Below are 17108 nucleotides of genomic sequence, written 5' to 3'. Positions count from 1 at the left end.
ACCTTGGACAACCCAGCACCGGCGTTCTTTGTTCCCAACGCCCCGAAGGTTCCTCATTCTTTAGCAGCGCAGACGAATGTGGTAGGACTCTGCTGCTTGGGTGATGCCCTATGATTATGCTACGCCAGACTAACCCTATGGCGACCCTGGCACGTGGGGGTTCTGGCTCTTTAGAGCCGCCGAAGCTCGCTGGTCCTCCTGTGGCGATGCCCACCAGTTTTTGTACATGTAACAGGGCTGCAGGAGAGAAATGTACTTTTTGTTGGGCCTGGGAACCCAGTGAAGTTGGAAGCAGCATGCCTAGTGTCTGGTCGCAGGTGAGGAGATCACTATCAAACTTCAGGAGATCACTTCGGGTTGAATCAGGCTACTTCAAGATTGACGAGCAGTGCCTTGTCGAGCGGAATGTACTCTAAGATTTCCCTTTCGAGTGGAGTCTCCATATCGGGCAACTGGTTGCAAGGTCAGCGCATTCACTATGTCAAGCCCGACTGTATACCATCTAGAGGAGGAGCCACAGTGGTAGTAGGCGTGCTCGAATGATTGCGACGATCCGGAGAGCTCGGGGGTTCTCTTGTTTTCAGGTGGTTGGGCTGAAGAGGGAGATACCGCAGGACATGTGGAATGCATTAGAAATAGTTTTCCGACGTCATGATCGGCGTCCTTCAACACGCAACAGTGAGTTTAAAGAATGTCCCTCATGGGGGAGAGGCTTATGGTCAGGTCCCCAACTTGGCACGGCGCGGCCACCGGACAGCCCACAGGCGATTCCGGCAGGGTTTGTGAAGACTTTCAAGCCAGAGGGGATAAGGAAGGGTGATGTTACCAAGCAAAAGCGAGGTCAGAAAAGTGGTTTTCCTGTTAGGTAAAAAGCTAGCAGTAAAGATCAGAGGAGATCTTCCACCCGGAGACTACGACGTCTCGGTCTGCTTCGCTGGACGGATGCTGCATGGTACGTTACCGATCGAAGTCGTTGATAAGAAGGAGTTGAGCGATCGCGATAACTACCACGGTGAGCTTTGTAGGGCAAATCTTTTTGTGATTTGATTGTATTTCTCGGAAGGCACGAATTCGGAGGCAGAGAAGGTCTCGTCGTCAGCATCACATATGCATTCTCATCAGCCTAGTAGTGGGTCGCAGTCAGCTGCTGCTACCCCGGGCATGCCCCCAGCGTTGGCTTCTCTACTCGGTAAGTTGGATTGCTCTATAACGACGCCTGTAGTGTTCTGGGATAGGTACGACGAATAGTATTCCCGAGGGGGGTCAGTTGGAAAATCCTCTGATGCGGGCACTGGGGGGCTCCGGACTACCTCCGGCTGACGAGAAGTGATGATAGTCTTTGTTATTCTGTCGAAGTCATTCTCCTACTGCGGCTCTATCAGTATCACCGCAGGTGAGACTACTGTTTGTTCAAATACCGTGTATCAATGCTAGCCGCTGTTGTTGCGTCGCCACAGTTAGTTAAAAAAAGTAAACTTACTACCGTAATACCGATAATTTGCTATCTTGAGTTTTCGGAGACATTCGAGATTTAAGAGAATATGAGGAGACTTTTTCCTAAAAGCTTCTAGGTCCCCTAGAGCGTCTACTGTCACTGTCACGTTTCCTGCTAAATGCGATTTGATTTCGCAAGGAGCACTGTTCCACGTCCTAACACGGGAAGGTGCAGCAGCATCGTACCTCGGAAGTATTCTGATTTTTCCACATTGCTTTCATTCATTCTACGAGTTGGGGCTGTCAAGAGGTTTATTTTTTTTTCCCACAGCATCACAGTAAACAAAGGATGTGGAGAAAACTCACGCACATGCGAAAGGAAAACGTTTGTTGCAAATAGCAGCGTAATGAGCTGCAAAGAGCCTCGTGTCGTGATTATCAATAACATCGCGTAATATTCACGGATAGAGTAAATCGAGGTGTTTCCACGGTGCCATTAATGTTTCGATACGATGCCTCTCACCTAGAGTCAGAGGCATCTTGAAAGCGTGCACCCTCCTGCTGTGCCGACGCTGGGCATATACTTCTTCAATCTGTTTTGGGTTCATCCAACAAACACACGATCTACAGCGTTCACTTGCGAATTGTTTCTCTTATCTCCCTCGCGGTCTCAGTGAAAGTCCCCTGAGGGAATTCTACGGCGCGTTGTATCGGCGGTGATCGGACCAGTTGAGTATTCTCGAATCTATGAAAGTACATCTCTGTGAGGCGTCTCAGCATATTAAAACCCGTCATTAGCCATGTGTGTTCGCAACAGTCATAGCGCTTCACTGTGGTCGTCAGCCTGAGGTTCATGGAACGGTTGTATACGTATGCGTGTAGCCCCTGTGCGGCTCGTCCCGGTTTTTGAACATTCTCGTCGTTACAGAGCTTATTCCACTACTACGGAGGAGATCCATCAATTTAAACACCACATTATGGGTACATCACGGAAACATCAATAAACTTCTAAAATATGGTACCACCGTTTATACATGCGTGAAAACAGTCACTTCATCTGACAAGCATTAGCCAGTAGTCTCCTCTTGAGAATAGTGATAAGGCCCACCCTGTCTCGTCATTTGGTGAACTCCTCCGCCCAGTCCTCGATCTTCCGCTTACCTCCATTGTCGTGATCGACCATTAAACGGTCATTCCGGGCGTACAACAACATGAGCAGAAATACGGACACCAGCGAGCCGGCTATTAGGGAATCTAATCTTCTTCTTTTACCTGCGACTGAAGACTGCGATTCCCTCCCACCGAGTTCATTTCGAAAAATTTTCATGCGTTATGGAAATTCTAGTGAACACAAGTTCCCATACAATCGCATCTTCTAGTGCGCCTCGGCCTTCGCTTCAATTTTTATAAAACTGATGATATCAAGATGAGATGAAAGGCGTTGCTTTTAATTAGGGAGTACTGCAACCCACGATGTTTTCCCTATTTTTAGTTTTATTGTCCACGTAGAGAGCAGAATTGTTAGACAATTCGACATGACTATACTTTTCGACCACTGTAAACCAAACCCGACCGTCCCTACGTATTGTATCATCATCATACTCGCCACGACCGGCTGGAGGTTTACTAATCTCTTCCACTGACGGTGACGAGGACCGTTGCCAGTCTGACCACCCCATGGGCTTCGAGAACTTCTCGTATATGGACTGGACCTTTTTAATGAGATCGTGCGGGACGACGTCGCAGTAGCATCAAAGTTAGGAAGTATGCTCAACGACGCATTTTTACGGCTGCGCGGTCCCAACCTGTGCGCATTCCGGTCCCAACACGTGCAAGCCCATAGGGGGTTTGTTTTATAGTGGAAACGCGGGCCTTCGGCCCGCTTTTAACTCTAATGCCTTCTGCAACCCTATCAAGTATAACCTTACACTAAAATCGTCTACGACTTTAAAGCTACCTGGTCCAAAACGTATCAGTCTTCAAAAATTTAACTTATAAGTTAAATTGAGCGGGCCTTGGGCCCGCACACACAAAGACAGTTCTGAGTCTCCATATGTATTGGACGGAGCTTTATTCTCTCTCTGGGAATTCTTATGACCGAATCCTTCTTGCGCGCGCTGAAGAAAAATGTGGAAAAATGTCTCCCGTCGGATTCGAACGCGTAGTCGACAATCTCGCTCGCCCAATACTGAGCTAACGGTTTCTCGATCCAAATGTATGCGTGCTAGGGTCCACATGTATGCGCTACACCTGGGGGAGGTACGGCGGTAGTGACGCGGGGCCTCGGCCCGCTCTTGATCCGTGAGACCTCTTAGGACAGTTCCAGAAGACAAGACCGGCAATAATGCCTTATGTTCGCCTTCGAACGATTTTTCGTAGTCTAGCGCAGCTGTGGAGAAAGCACATTGAAAAGATCGTCGGGATGTGAGTTCGAATTTCCCTGCTCGCCCACATTGCGCTAGCAGGGGGCGAGAAATGGATTCGGCGAAACGGGAAAAAGAAATCGGCGAGACATCGAATTCCCCTTATACTACAACGGTTAATTTGCGGAGAGCAATCAATATGGTAACATGTCAAGAATCCTAGAATCTGTGCAATCTGCGAATGCTCGCACGTCCACATGCGTGCCGTTGTGCATCCATTCGTGTTATCATGTCTGTCTACACTTCGTTGCTGAGGCTTCATTAGTTTGGGTTTGATGAGTCCTGGGTTATTCGCTACTCGGGAAGGGCACACTCCACTGAGCCACCTCGTGGGCCACGAGTCGTGGCTGCTGACCGAGTGATACCGAAACAAAGAGATATCCGATCGGGCAATAGTTCCGTACGATTGGCTCCGGAACACTCGCTAGCCTATACTTCTTGCCCAGTACGTGGTCTATGAGAGGGCAGAGTCTAATGAGCCACTTCATGGCTACTGCTCGAGTGATCCGGATACAATTTGCATAAGCTGCGCAGCTTGAGATTTCAAGCTTACTGAACTAAGTTCTCAACTAAATGTCCGTGAAGGCAGTTAGATTCCACCAGATACCTGCCGTACCAGTACACCAGTTTAGCTACCGTAGCTGGCGACTGCTGATGTTCGTCCTCAGGCGCTCTACTACTCATACCCGCTTGCATCCTTTATTGTGATTCAAACTCCCTTCTTCTATCTTATCTTCCCCAGGTAGTCGGAGACTTGTTGACTTTCAAGCCCGGTGCGCAACCAGATTAGTATCATTCTATTGAATCACCATCTACGACTAGACATATCTACATCTAGACTATCAAACACAACTACCGATACTCTAGCAGTGATACTTGATTCCGGAATTGCAACCCGATTAGTGTATATGATATAGTTGAGACACTGCTGAGGGTCTATGACTCGGCTCAAGATCACCAAACACAATCACCGATACTCTACAAGTGATACTTGATTCCGGAATTGCAACCCAATTAGTGTATATGATATAGTTGAGACACTGCTGAGGATCTATGACTCGGCTCCAGATCACCAAACACAACTACCGATACTCTAGCAGTGATACTTGATTCCGGAATTGCAACCCGATTAGTGTATATCATATAGTTGAGACACTGTTGAGGGTCTATGACTCGGCTCCAGATCACCAAACACAATTACCGATACTCTACAAGTGATACTTGACTCCGGAATTGCAACCCGATTAGTGTATATGATATAGTTGAGGTACTGTTGAGGATCTATGACTCGGCTCCAGATCATCAAACATAATCACCGATGCTCTAGCAGTGATACTTGATTCCGGAATTGCAACCCGATTAGTGTATATGATATAGTTGAGACACTGATGAGGATCTATGACTCCGCTCCAGATCATCAAACACAATTACCGATGCTCTACAAGTGATACTTGATTCCGGAATTGCAACCCGATTAGTGTATATGATATAGTTGAGACACTGATGAGGATCTATGACTCGGCTCCAGATCATCAAACACAATTACCGATTCTCTACAAGTGATACTTGATTCCGGAATTGCAACCCGATTAGTGCATATGATATAGTTGAGACACTGCTGAGGGTCTATGACTCGGCTCCAGATCACCAAACACAATTACCGATACTCTACAAGTGATACTTGATTCCGGAATTGCAACCCGATTAGTGTATATGATATAGTTGAGACACTGCTGAGGGTCTATGACTCGGCCTCAGACTATCAAACACAACTACCGATACTCTAGCAGTGATACCTGATTCCGGAATTGCAACCCGATTAGTGTATATCATATAGTTGAGACACTGCTGAGAGTCTATGACTCGGCTCCAGATCACCAAACACAATTACCGATACTCTACAAGTGATACTTGATTCCGGAATTGCAACCCAATTAGTGTATATGATATAGTTGAGACACTGCTGAGGGTCTATGGCTCGGCTCCAGATCACCAAACACGATTACCGATACTCTACAAGTGATACTTCATTCCGGAATTGCAACCCGATTTGTGTATATGATATAGTTGAGGTACTGTTGAGGATCTATGACTCGGCTCCAGATCATCAATCACAATTACCGATACTCTAGGAGTGATACTTGATTCCGGAATTGCAACCCGATTAGTGTATATCATATAGTTGAGACACTGCTGAGGGTCTATGACTCGGCTCCAGATCACCAAACACAATTACCGATACTCTACAAGTGATACTTGATTCCGGAATTGCAACCCAATTAGTGTATATGATATAGTTGAGACACTGCTGAGGGTCTATGACTCGGCTCCAGATCACCAAACACAATTACCGATACTCTACAAGTGATACTTGATTCCGGAATTGAAACCCGATTTGTGTATATGATATAGTTGAGACACTGATGAGGATCTATGACTCGGCTCCAGATCATCAAGTACAATTACCGATCCTTTACAAGTGATACTTGATTCCGAAATTGCAACCCAATTAGTGTATATGATATAGTTGAGACACTGCTGAGGGTCTATGACTCGGCTCCAGATCACCAAACACGGTTACCGATACTCTACAAGTGATACTTGATTCCGGAATTGAAACCCGATTTGTGTATATGATATAGTTGAGACACTGATGAGGATCTATGACTCGGCTCCAGATCATCAAGTACAATTACCGATCCTTTACAAGTGATACTTGATTCCGAAATTGCAACCCGATTAGTGTATATGATATAGTCGAGACACTGCTGAGGTGTATGACTCGGCTCCAGATCACCAAACATAATTACCGATACTCTACAAGTGATACTTGACTCCGGAATTGCAACCCGATTAGTGTATATGATGTAGTTGAGGTACTGTTGAGGATCTATGACTCGGCTCCAAATCACCAAACACGGTTACCGATACTCTACAAGTGATACTTGACTCCGGAATTGCAACCCGATTAGTGTATATGATATAGTTGAGGTACTGTTGAGGATCTATGACTCGGCTCCAGATCATCAAGTACAATTACCGATCCTCTACAAGTGATACGTGATTCGGAAATTGCAACCCGATTAGTGTATATGATATAGTCGAGACACTGCTGAGAGTCTATGACTCGGCTCCAGATCATATGGGCGCGCGCTAAGCACCTTGACGCGTGCGAGAAACACTCGAAATCACCCAGATCCTTCAAGGTACCGCACAGCTGCGGCGGATGATCCGCCTAAGCGGGTATTACTCCCATAAGCTGTACAGAACGTTTAATGACTAAAAGCGGGCCGAAGGCCCGCGTTTCCACTATAAAACAAACCCTCTATGGGCTTGCACGTGTTGGGACCGAAATGCGCACAGGTTGGGACCGGAGGGCATTTTTACGGACGCTCCGAACGAAACCGCTTTTCTTTGGGCGCACGATGAAAAGCGCGCGCCCTTAATTCCCGAATCGCAGTCTTCCTCCTGAATTTAGCTGCAAGTGCCACTTGCTGAGTGGACTGTTGATGACACTTCCTTTTGCGACTCACATTGTTGTGGGGTGCCTGGTATTCTCTCACGCTAGGGCTCAATCATCGATTATTAAGTCATCAATCACTATTGACCAGTTCGGGGAGTTACTTCTCACAAAAGGCTTGATAAGCAACGTCGAGACGAAGGGATTGAATGACAGTGGGGAGCAAGCCGAAGGGATCGCTACTGCTACCTGCAACTTCTATGGCGACAGTAATGGTCTGTGTGTCGTTTAGGAACTAGACGGCGACTTCACCGACATTTTCATGTACAACTCTTTCGTACTAGGACGAATCCCCATGGAGGTCACTTCGCGGGGTTGCTCAGTGATAACCTACCCCCCCGTATCGTTCACCGCCCTCAAGAGGGTTCATCAATAAACTTAGAAATCTGGTCAGAAGGATTCGCTTTACTGATCCTGATCCTGCGTATTATACTCATCTACTGTCTATGCCCTTGCGATATCGATCAGCTACGTATCAACTCCATCACCTCTAGTGTCTACTCGAACCCGTAGACAAGAAGTCCAGATTCAGTCGAGCTTATGTTCACCAACACGGGGGACAGTCAATTCATCAGAACTACACCTTCAACCGAATCGACGCTGAAGACTTCCCCCAAGTTCTCCGCGAGAATTCTGGACGCTTCAAAGTCCTATGGGGGGCCATCCCTCGTACGAACTCACGGAGCCTCGCCAAGATCACATCACAAACTATACTAGTATCGCAACACGTTCTAACAGGAGCCCATTGAACATCGGGAAAATTGCTGAGGGGACCGCTCACTGCAAACCCTCGTACTTCTAGCTGAACGTATATAGCTGTAAGACTAGACCCTCATCCTTATCGCGAGGCTAACCAACCATGGTTAGTGCCCCCCAAGGGGTCATCACAGTCATGAGTAATGGAGGAGAATATTCGAAGTTCGACTCTCGAAGGGCACGACTCGATTCCATATCGACATTTTATAGCTCCTCGAATGAACAGAGTGACAGGATTCTCTCCACTGCACATCGGCCGCATCAATGTGTACTCGTTACAAACGAGTACCCCTTATCACAATACACCTTTACAGCAACCTTAACATTATAATCGATTATCATCAATCTCGAAGAATAACAAGATTTTCGGCAAGCACTGTAGAGTGCCACACTGAGTAACGCAAGAGGACAACACACTAGACAATATTGGTGAAACTGCTCAGTTATCGACTTCCTCCACAGATGCACTCGCGATAGGTCTTCTCCTCAAAATAGAGCTCTCACTCTCTTCCTCTCCCTCACCATTTTCAATAGCCGTGACCGCGGGAACCTGCACAGGGGAAAGGTCGGAACCGAAAACAACAATAAGACCACATCGTCCAGCTCGTCGGGTTCATCTTCAGCCTTCCGAGTCTCCTCCTCGAGCTTCTCTCTATACTTCTTCATTTCGGCCGCTTCGGCACGTGCTCGTTCTCGAGCCTTCATACGGGCGTTTCTAATCGAACTCCCGATAGAGAACGCGATGTGGGCGAGGTGTGGTACTACTTTGCAATGAGTTCAGCCTTCTGGTCTCTTACTATGAACAACAAAGCCTCCACGAACAGTGTCACTACACAGCAAAATCCACCAAATAAGTATCTCTGAACGGAGATGATACCAAGTCGCGCTCAACTGTAGCCCCAAGCTTACGTATGTCGGGTCCATATACTCCCGAAATATCTTAATAAAGTAGTACCCAAATGCAAAGGAGCCCAGAAAGGCCATTATGAAGTGTAACGCAGTGCTGAAAAACACAGGCATCATCCACTACGAAGACTGAACCGAACCGGCAGCGAAAATCCAAATAGTCAACTGAGCGATCGAACGTTGTATAAGCTATTGTGCCAGAACAAGTACAGTGATATATATCACACTTGGAGGTATGTCACGCGAAAGGCAAAGTATTCCTCAACTAATGACCGGAAGATACAGATTGGGCCCAACTTGTTACTACCTGATATTCTCACTAACTCCCTTTACTTCCTCTGCCACTGTAGAAGTGCCTTGTTTTCTATGGGCTGCCGCTACGAAATTGAGCCTAGAGGCACCTTTGAGGTCGGCACCAATCGACCTTTGGTATCTGAATGGTCATGGTAATGCCTTTCCCTAACATGTCATATCGTGCTACTTCCGCTCCGCTGCTTCGGCTCTCATACGTTCGACTGGAGACAACTTCGACAACTGAAAAAATGAACATAGGGAAGGAGGCAGCGATAGCCCCCGTGGTGCTACCTCTTCCTCATCATTATTGAGGCGCGCGACAACTTTGCAGTTCTTCATGACGTCAGCCAAAACGAAAGAGCTACGCTTATCGTGATGAACCTAAGAATACCGTCACGGCACACCTGGGAGCGCCTCTCGCGCTCTACTACCCTGCGGTTGTGGTCGTCCACCATCTTGCAGAGATCATCCAAATCAATGGTATCACGATTCCTGTACACCTTCCGCAGAGCCGCTGGTTGAGAGTTGAGGAAATAGCGAATCTCGTCGCTGATCGATACTAGGACTTGAGTCGGCATAGAATGCGGCGAAAAAACAGATAAAGGAACTGCAGTCAAAATCTAACTATGAGGAGTCTTGATAACACAGTACAAAATATAGTGAAAAACACTGATCGTCGACACTAGCATCATGATGCAGCGGTAGATAGCCCTACCATCTCGCTCGGAAATGACATGACATGACATACAGTAGCTCCCTACTTGTCCACACAGACGAAGGAGAGTCTCTTCGTTAACCCCCTACTGTTAAAGGGATCTTTTCCGATTTATATTATAACCCGATTAAGAATCGAAGACCTCCCTCCCCACCAGCATTCAGTCACAGTCGAGAGACAAGATCGTACGATCGTTCAGTGAGCAAACATTGCCACATTACTAAGATTAAATAGGGCATGTCCTTACCGAGAATCGAACCAAGAACGTTATAGGGCTATCTCAACAGTCCCCCGAGTTGGGAAAATTATTGTTCTTCATCATACCAACCCATCATACAGGCCCAACCCGATTCTGTTAACGTCGACAGGAGCCTTCTACGTGGAGTCTTGCGAGATTATGCCACGAATTCGGTCAGAAGGAAACCTTGCGAGCCCGGTGCTACCCTAGAGACCTAAGCTACCAGCTACAGAGAATTGTCGAGTAAGAAGAAAACGCTGAACAGACGACTGACCCGGTTTTACTACTGCTTCTCTCGGCTTCCAAGCGCCAAGACATAGTAGACTTATTTCCCCTCCAGAACCTAGGCGATTGAGCGGCCTGTTATGAACCTGTTGTGAATCATACATACTTCGATCTAGAATTTGCGAGGTCTCAGGATTCAATCAATATCAAGAGGATAGCCACTGGATCACTTGCTACCATCAAGCTGAGACTTGATGCGCTCGTCTAGTCAAGAATGACGGACAGTTCGCGTTTACCCTGAGGAGCCACGGTGGTATGTTGGGGTCGACCAGGATGTCGAAACCGTATATCTGTGTACTTTGTGGAGTGTGAATGGGAGGGTTATACTCTAAGGCTCTGTAAGGCTTACTCTAACCGTTAGAGTAAGCCTTACGTGTTTGTAGAAATGCTCGGCGTGTTCACATGAGTTCATTTTTCTGCCCAAAATATATGTAGCTCGAACAACGCTGCGAATGCTGATTTATCGTGTGACAATGAGCGATACTCGAAAATGAAGTCCCTCGATAGCCATTCACTCGGAACACAGACAGCGTGTCCGAGTGGTTAAGGAGGTGGACTTGAAATCCACTGGGCTCAGCCCGCGCAGGTTCGAATCCTGCCGCTGTCGTTTGGCATTGATGAGAAATCAAGTTGTCATCGTCTCTATGAATCATGTTTGGCGTAACCGAGTCGAGCAGAATCAGCAACTTTTTTATCAACAACACTCTTTCTTCCCCTAAAGAATACTTTCTTCATCGCGAAGAAGGATATTTTTTCTCTTCTGAAATACTCTTCACCCCTCCCTTCAAAAGTGCCTTTCCCCACACAATCCAGGCCACTACCTCAACAACTCAACAATCATCGACAACTTGCCACTCCTTGCACCAACATCCAACAACAAAAACATGAATATGGGAGTCGTACACCATTTATCGTCATGGACTCCCTTTCAGTAACACACTGTGTATCAGTCGTATCGCGGCCTCCTTAGTCGGTAGTTCTCCGTTTCCTCCTGCCGCGGCTTGCCCGCATGCCAGAAGCAAGTCATAGCTCAAGAGCTCATGTCTCGGTATCACCAGCGACCAGGCCTCTTTGGTGAGCTCCTCCGCGCGGGAATGATCAATGGGATAGCCGAGCGGAATATTCCTGAAAGCATTTCCCTGTCACCAAGGATGGGAAGGGCAGTCCGAGCTGATTACAATTTCTCCTGGCTGAGCACCGACAATGATGTGATTATAAACTGCCCAGTGCCAGGGGTCGCAGCTATCTCCACTCCACGCGTATTGCCTTCCTGAATAACCATAATTCCCACTAGTGATTCACAGCAGCAACCGAGAATGAACAATCATAATAGCGCTGCACTGCAGAGAGCCCCTAACAAAGAATCACGGAGCTCACCTCGTCACGTGCCCAAAAATTCCAACGTCCCATGGCACTTGCGGATAAGTTGCTGACGTAATCGAATGCCCAACGGTCAACACCTAAGTGTGCCGAGTCGATAGCATTCTCGCCGGGACCAACGCATCACCAGGACTTCCCTGAACTCTCCTGTCCAGCTGCTGTTGGCAGGTCTTATCGTCGCCTTCGAGCTCACTCGATATAAAATACTTCAAATTTACGTAGTATATCAACATGTACCTGAGCATTCCAAACACTTCAACCGGTGAGCGCAATTGTAACCCGAATACCCAATCGTATGAGGAACCCCACCTTCCGGCAAGAATACACCGAATGGATCTGCGGTGCTCTCTGCCCTTCCAAGGCGGTCGAATCTGACGGCCACAGTGAATCACTTCTGTACCAACAGCAACTAGCTTTGACCTCTTGTAGAAGTTGACACACCTAAGCTGATACGCCTCCCCAGAAGATCCTCGATGAGCCCATACCGTCACCGCTTCCTCGTCTCCCTGATCGACAGAAAATCCGATCGAGCACCAACCGGTCAGCCAGGCCTCACATTCTTCCATGTCGCCGAACACGTGTCAGCACTTGAGCCGATATCAATACTCGATAATTGACCCATCAAGTCTCCAAGCTTATGCTGTTGTATTTTCTTCCGCAACTCCTTCATCCCTCGGAGGTCCACAACGTCCAGCCCTTCGAAGCCGTCGAGACTTCCTGGCACCTCAGGCCGACTATAGGGATTCGGCGGATGCTGACGAGCCTTTCGGACCTGAAATGACCTAGGCATTTGTAAAGCATAAGAACCCTATTCAGCTTAGGAAAGGGCCCACCTTCGGAGCGTATACGCTGAGCATTGCCGCCCATATCACAACGAGAGTCGGACCATAATGAAGATAAGTCATCACTGGAGAATGACGACGTGAGGCCCCAACCAACAGCAATCTGCTTGGCGCCAGGAGCCTCCGATGCCCACCGTATTCGCTCGGTCACTCCCCACGGAGGGAGCCCACACATATAGCAGATGCGCCGTGGCTTCTTTCGAGTTAGCGTTACCAGACAGATTTAATACTTATGGAGAGTCTATAATCTAGTGCTTAACACGTCTTCCCATACACACTACGGCGGAGACTACCGAGGACACTCTCAACAGAGGCAGCGGCATTTGCAGGACTCGTTTGATTCAACCTGATTTGCTCAGGGTAACCATTATGAATAGTTTGCATATTGTTCAACAAAACCGACACCATTCAACACCAGGATGAATCATAAGACAGCAACAACGCATCAGTACAAGCCCGCTCCAGCTCAGTTGAGCAATGCATCGAATATCGTACGTGCTGACATGGTCACGTATTTCTGCGTTTCTCCTAGGAGGCTTCCTGCCCCTCTACAGTAAGCCATGAAGGTGGCAGCGGAACCCTTCTCGTCAGAGTGAGATGCGATTTCATTGATCAGCTCGAGGTTCGAATGGTTAATCGGGTAACCCGATGGAATCGCCCTGTGAAGGTAGATGGGAACTAGTGAGGCTGTTATTCCTGCTTACACATCATTCGGGCTGATCAAAGTCAACGACGTTATCATGAACATCCCTTTCTGCTCGGAAAAGACCATCTCCACACCTCGAATGATCCCATCCTGAGAAGTTCCACCCAACAGTAGCAATCGGCGATTCGGGAATTCCAAGTAACGAACATTCTCAGGCGATTCGAGGGAAGCTGATACTCTATAGTTTATATAGCCTTAACGCTAGTTACTATACTACACACTACAGAATATTCCAACCATTATAGTGACTTATAACTACAATATACAGACCATAATATCGTCAAAGTATATTATATAACGATTATATATAACTTCCTAACTATATACTTACTACTGGTATAACTCCTACTGAACTCCTACTGAGGCTATATGACTTCCTTCTACAACTAACTTGCTATAACACTAACTATACATATAACTTCAATACATTATAGTTCTATGAGGATCAAGACCCTCCTCGTTAGCTCACCTCGTCAGTAGACCAGAACACATCCTTCTCAAGTTTCAGAGACATGTCACGAGCAATCCTGTATGCCAAGGAATGCGTACCTGATTACTCCGATTCGCTTCTCCACTGGATTCCGACACACCACCTAAACTTCGCTGAACTCTCTTGTTCAATCGCTGCTGACAACCCAGGCCGTCGCCTCCCAGTTTAGTGTTCATAAAGTACTTCAAATTTACATAGTATCTGCCCACGTACTTGACTTCTGTGGAAGCATCGATGCCTTCTGGACTGATGAAATCTCTATACTGGCCCGGAAGTGCGCCTAACGGTGTCGGTTGCTTTAACCTGAAAACGAGTCTTTCTCATAATAATGAGAATCCCCCGCCCTTCCTTGCTTGTGATGAAAGCTGATACACTCCATGTGATAAGACTTGTCTGCAGCATCCCGACGAGCCCACACTGTAGATGACAAATCATCGTCCTATGGGAGACCATTGACACCTCGTGTAGTATACAATGACAGTATACCTTCCCAAGGGAAGAACAGGTGTCCTCAATAGGGATGCCCGATAGGTCGTCATGTGCGGCTTGGGGCTGAGTATTGGTGATACGAAGATTTGATAACTCCGAGGTCAAATCGAAGACATTCTGCGCGTTCTCCTTCTCTTGCGCTCGTGGTCTATCGTACGGCTTCTGATGGGCTTTATTCCCCTGAAGTCAAAATCTCAATTCTTTCCGCTTCCAAGGTCGTATTCAGCCAGGGGACGACTGTCGGAAGAATCACTATAGTTGCCACGGTGAGTTCCTGTCGGGATGTCGATCCCGACTAGATCCCAGCATAACAGAAATCGACTCGGTTATGAGCCTCCGATCAGTACCGGTAGGGAACAGTCAACTCAAGTAGCATCTACTCTATGCTTCAAGTGAGTCTATGCAGTTAGCTCACCCAAGGGGTACGAAATTTCGAGAGTTGACAGATTTGCACCGCCTTTGCTATGTCGCGATAGGTGCGCAGTAGGGCGAGAAATATGCTACTGTCTCTCAGACACGTATTTTCGACGAAACTAGACATGAATTCTGTGTTAATCGCCTTACACTAGATCTCTCGAGATCAACAGACAAAGTGGAAGCAACTGTACGAGGTTACCAAAAAATTCGCGCAAACCGCTCCGCTTCGCGTCATGTCGCGCATAAGCGGCCTCGATTGCTTCCCGTGGAGAATTGGGTACTCGGCTGAGAGAGTACCGACTCTCAGACGTGAAAGTTCAATGCACTTCGGTGTCCCCGTCCCCAATTGTAAATCACTTTCTGTTTTCGAAAAGTTGATCTGTACCTCCTAGACTAATCAGAGGCTAAAGAAGCCATAGAGCCGTCCTCTCACCTTCCGATGACGTGGTCTCGACGAACCAACTTCAACTATCACCATCAGCGCCGCCACGACGATCAAACGATAGACCATAGAAAACATCTCCTCGAGAGGGTAACTCTGGAAGAGATCACCCAGTGCTTCGAAGAGATTCGCTCAACACTGATGACATTCTATTTGAACAAACCTCGGTGACGACTCCATCATTCGCTCAGTTGGCGTCAGACATGGTACAACCTCACCTTTACCCACTGAAAAGCTGACTTGTTTGAACCTATCAGTTGGAGTACGACAAAGCTTGGAACCCCATCTAAGAAATCTCGTATACAGTCACGTCTTCATGTGTGGTATAACTTAATACTCGCACCTAACGGGGCTATGATGACCATGATGATTGTCATGCAAAAGGAGTTGTTCTGTATTGTGTCTTTTCGTCCCTTGTTTAGACGCAAATGACATTTACTAGCCCTATGCAAATCTTGGCGCGGAGGGGCCTTTATACATTCATTTACTATGTTAAATGAGCTTCCACAAAGTCTTGTACTTTGCGTTAATCCCTCATCATCTAAACTTCCGGGACAGGGTGAGGGCCCAGTAGACTTCACTCGCCGACGATGACTTTCTGACGCGCTTCGTGGGGGAGAAATCGTGCGCAGTCGATTGAGAGCGTCCAATACCTCGAGCCCATGTAACAGCCACATGTCGGCATCACATAACTCCATGCAGTATACTCCTTAACACCGCACTCAAGCCGTTACTCTCTTTCCACTCTGCTACATCTCACCTTCCCCCACCGATGGAGAGACAATCGGGATTAGCACCCAGTAGAGGGGAAGGCTGGGAACTCCCACCTCCTGAAGAGAATTGATTACCACAACAAGTCGGCCACCACGAAACTGAACAACATCACGGAATAGAGAACAACGACATAGTGGAGACAATAGTTGAATGCCTCCTTCTTGTAGAAGCGACTGAGGCTCCGCAAAAGACCGTCAATGAGGATTGCTACCATAATCTTCGGTGAGCAACTTCAGACGATCCGACAGAGTAACCAGAAGCTATAGCCTCTACACTACGTCTGAAACGAAGGTGGTCATGATGACCCGGTCATCAGATATGAAAACAACAATCACGCTGGTCAAGTGATGATATTACATACAGGAACTTATCATAGTCCCCTACTGATAGAGTAATCGGCTCGAGAAAGAGAACAGCCCAAAAAGGGAAACACTACCAGACGTAGCGGCCAACGTTACCGAATGGCAATAATAGAGAGAGAACATAGCATATGCGACGGAGGACAGCACTCAAAGCCCGCCCTGGTCCACAACCACTAGATAAACAAATAGTACTCGGATCCGCAGCGATGTACTACCCCTCTGAGAAAAATGACCGGAAAATGACCGGTCATGACATACAATAGCTTCGTGCTATTCCACACAGACGAAGAAGAGTCTCTTCCTCGACTCCCTACTTGAGTAGGAATCTCTTTCGATTCCTACCCAGGCGAACAGGCGACTGACCCTGTCTCACTACCCTTCTGTGCTCCTCTCGGCTTGCAAGCGCCAAGACATAGTGCACTGATGTTCTCTCCAGAACATAGGCGAATGAACGACCTGTTATGAGCTTGTTATAAATAATGCACGGATCGACCCATGATATGCGAGGTCTCAGAATTCATTCGAGGTCAAAGGAATAGCCACTGAACCGCATGCTATCAACAAGTGTGAGGGCCCAGCCATCAGCTGGGACTTGATGCGCTTGTCCAGCGGCTGGACTCCAGCCAGCTAGACCT

At 47.4% G+C, this 17108-nt stretch overlaps 3 protein-coding genes and 1 non-coding gene across 4 annotated transcripts; 2 read left to right on the top strand and 2 right to left on the bottom strand.

The window, feature by feature from the left end:
• Positions 1-405: 405 nt before the first annotated feature.
• On the top strand, positions 406-1432 carry Pmar_PMAR011477 (hypothetical protein; the record flags this gene model as incomplete). Its single annotated transcript, XM_002773593.1, has 6 exons — positions 406-522; positions 585-678; positions 724-816; positions 866-1012; positions 1064-1189; positions 1236-1432. 6 exons carry the CDS (start codon positions 406-408, stop codon positions 1328-1330), a joined length of 672 nt encoding a protein of 223 aa, XP_002773639.1. The 3' UTR covers positions 1331-1432.
• A 7140-nt stretch (positions 1433-8572) lies between these two features.
• Pmar_PMAR011476 (hypothetical protein) lies at positions 8573-9911 on the bottom strand (the record flags this gene model as incomplete). The annotated part of the gene is made up of 8 exons (XM_002773592.1): positions 8573-8683; positions 8728-8848; positions 8899-8993; positions 9043-9136; positions 9347-9472; positions 9521-9573; positions 9625-9714; positions 9765-9911. The coding sequence occupies 8 exons, from the start codon at positions 9909-9911 to the stop codon at positions 8573-8575; spliced, it is 837 nt and encodes a 278-aa protein (XP_002773638.1).
• A 1185-nt stretch (positions 9912-11096) lies between these two features.
• Pmar_PMAR011475 lies at positions 11097-11178 on the top strand. Its single transcript has one exon. It is a non-coding gene; the product is annotated as a tRNA-Ser (tRNA).
• Positions 11179-12492: 1314 nt separating this feature from the next.
• Positions 12493-12741, bottom strand: Pmar_PMAR011474 (hypothetical protein; the record flags this gene model as incomplete). The annotated part of the gene is made up of 1 exon (XM_002773591.1): positions 12493-12741. The coding sequence occupies one exon, from the start codon at positions 12739-12741 to the stop codon at positions 12493-12495; it is 249 nt and encodes an 82-aa protein (XP_002773637.1).
• Positions 12742-17108: the final 4367 nt, after the last annotated feature.

This window comes from Perkinsus marinus (genome assembly GCF_000006405.1).
Source record: "Perkinsus marinus ATCC 50983 genomic scaffold scf_1104296958712, whole genome shotgun sequence".
Lineage (NCBI taxonomy): Eukaryota > Perkinsozoa > Perkinsida > Perkinsidae > Perkinsus > Perkinsus marinus.
This window is presented reverse-complemented; position numbering and strand designations above follow the sequence as displayed.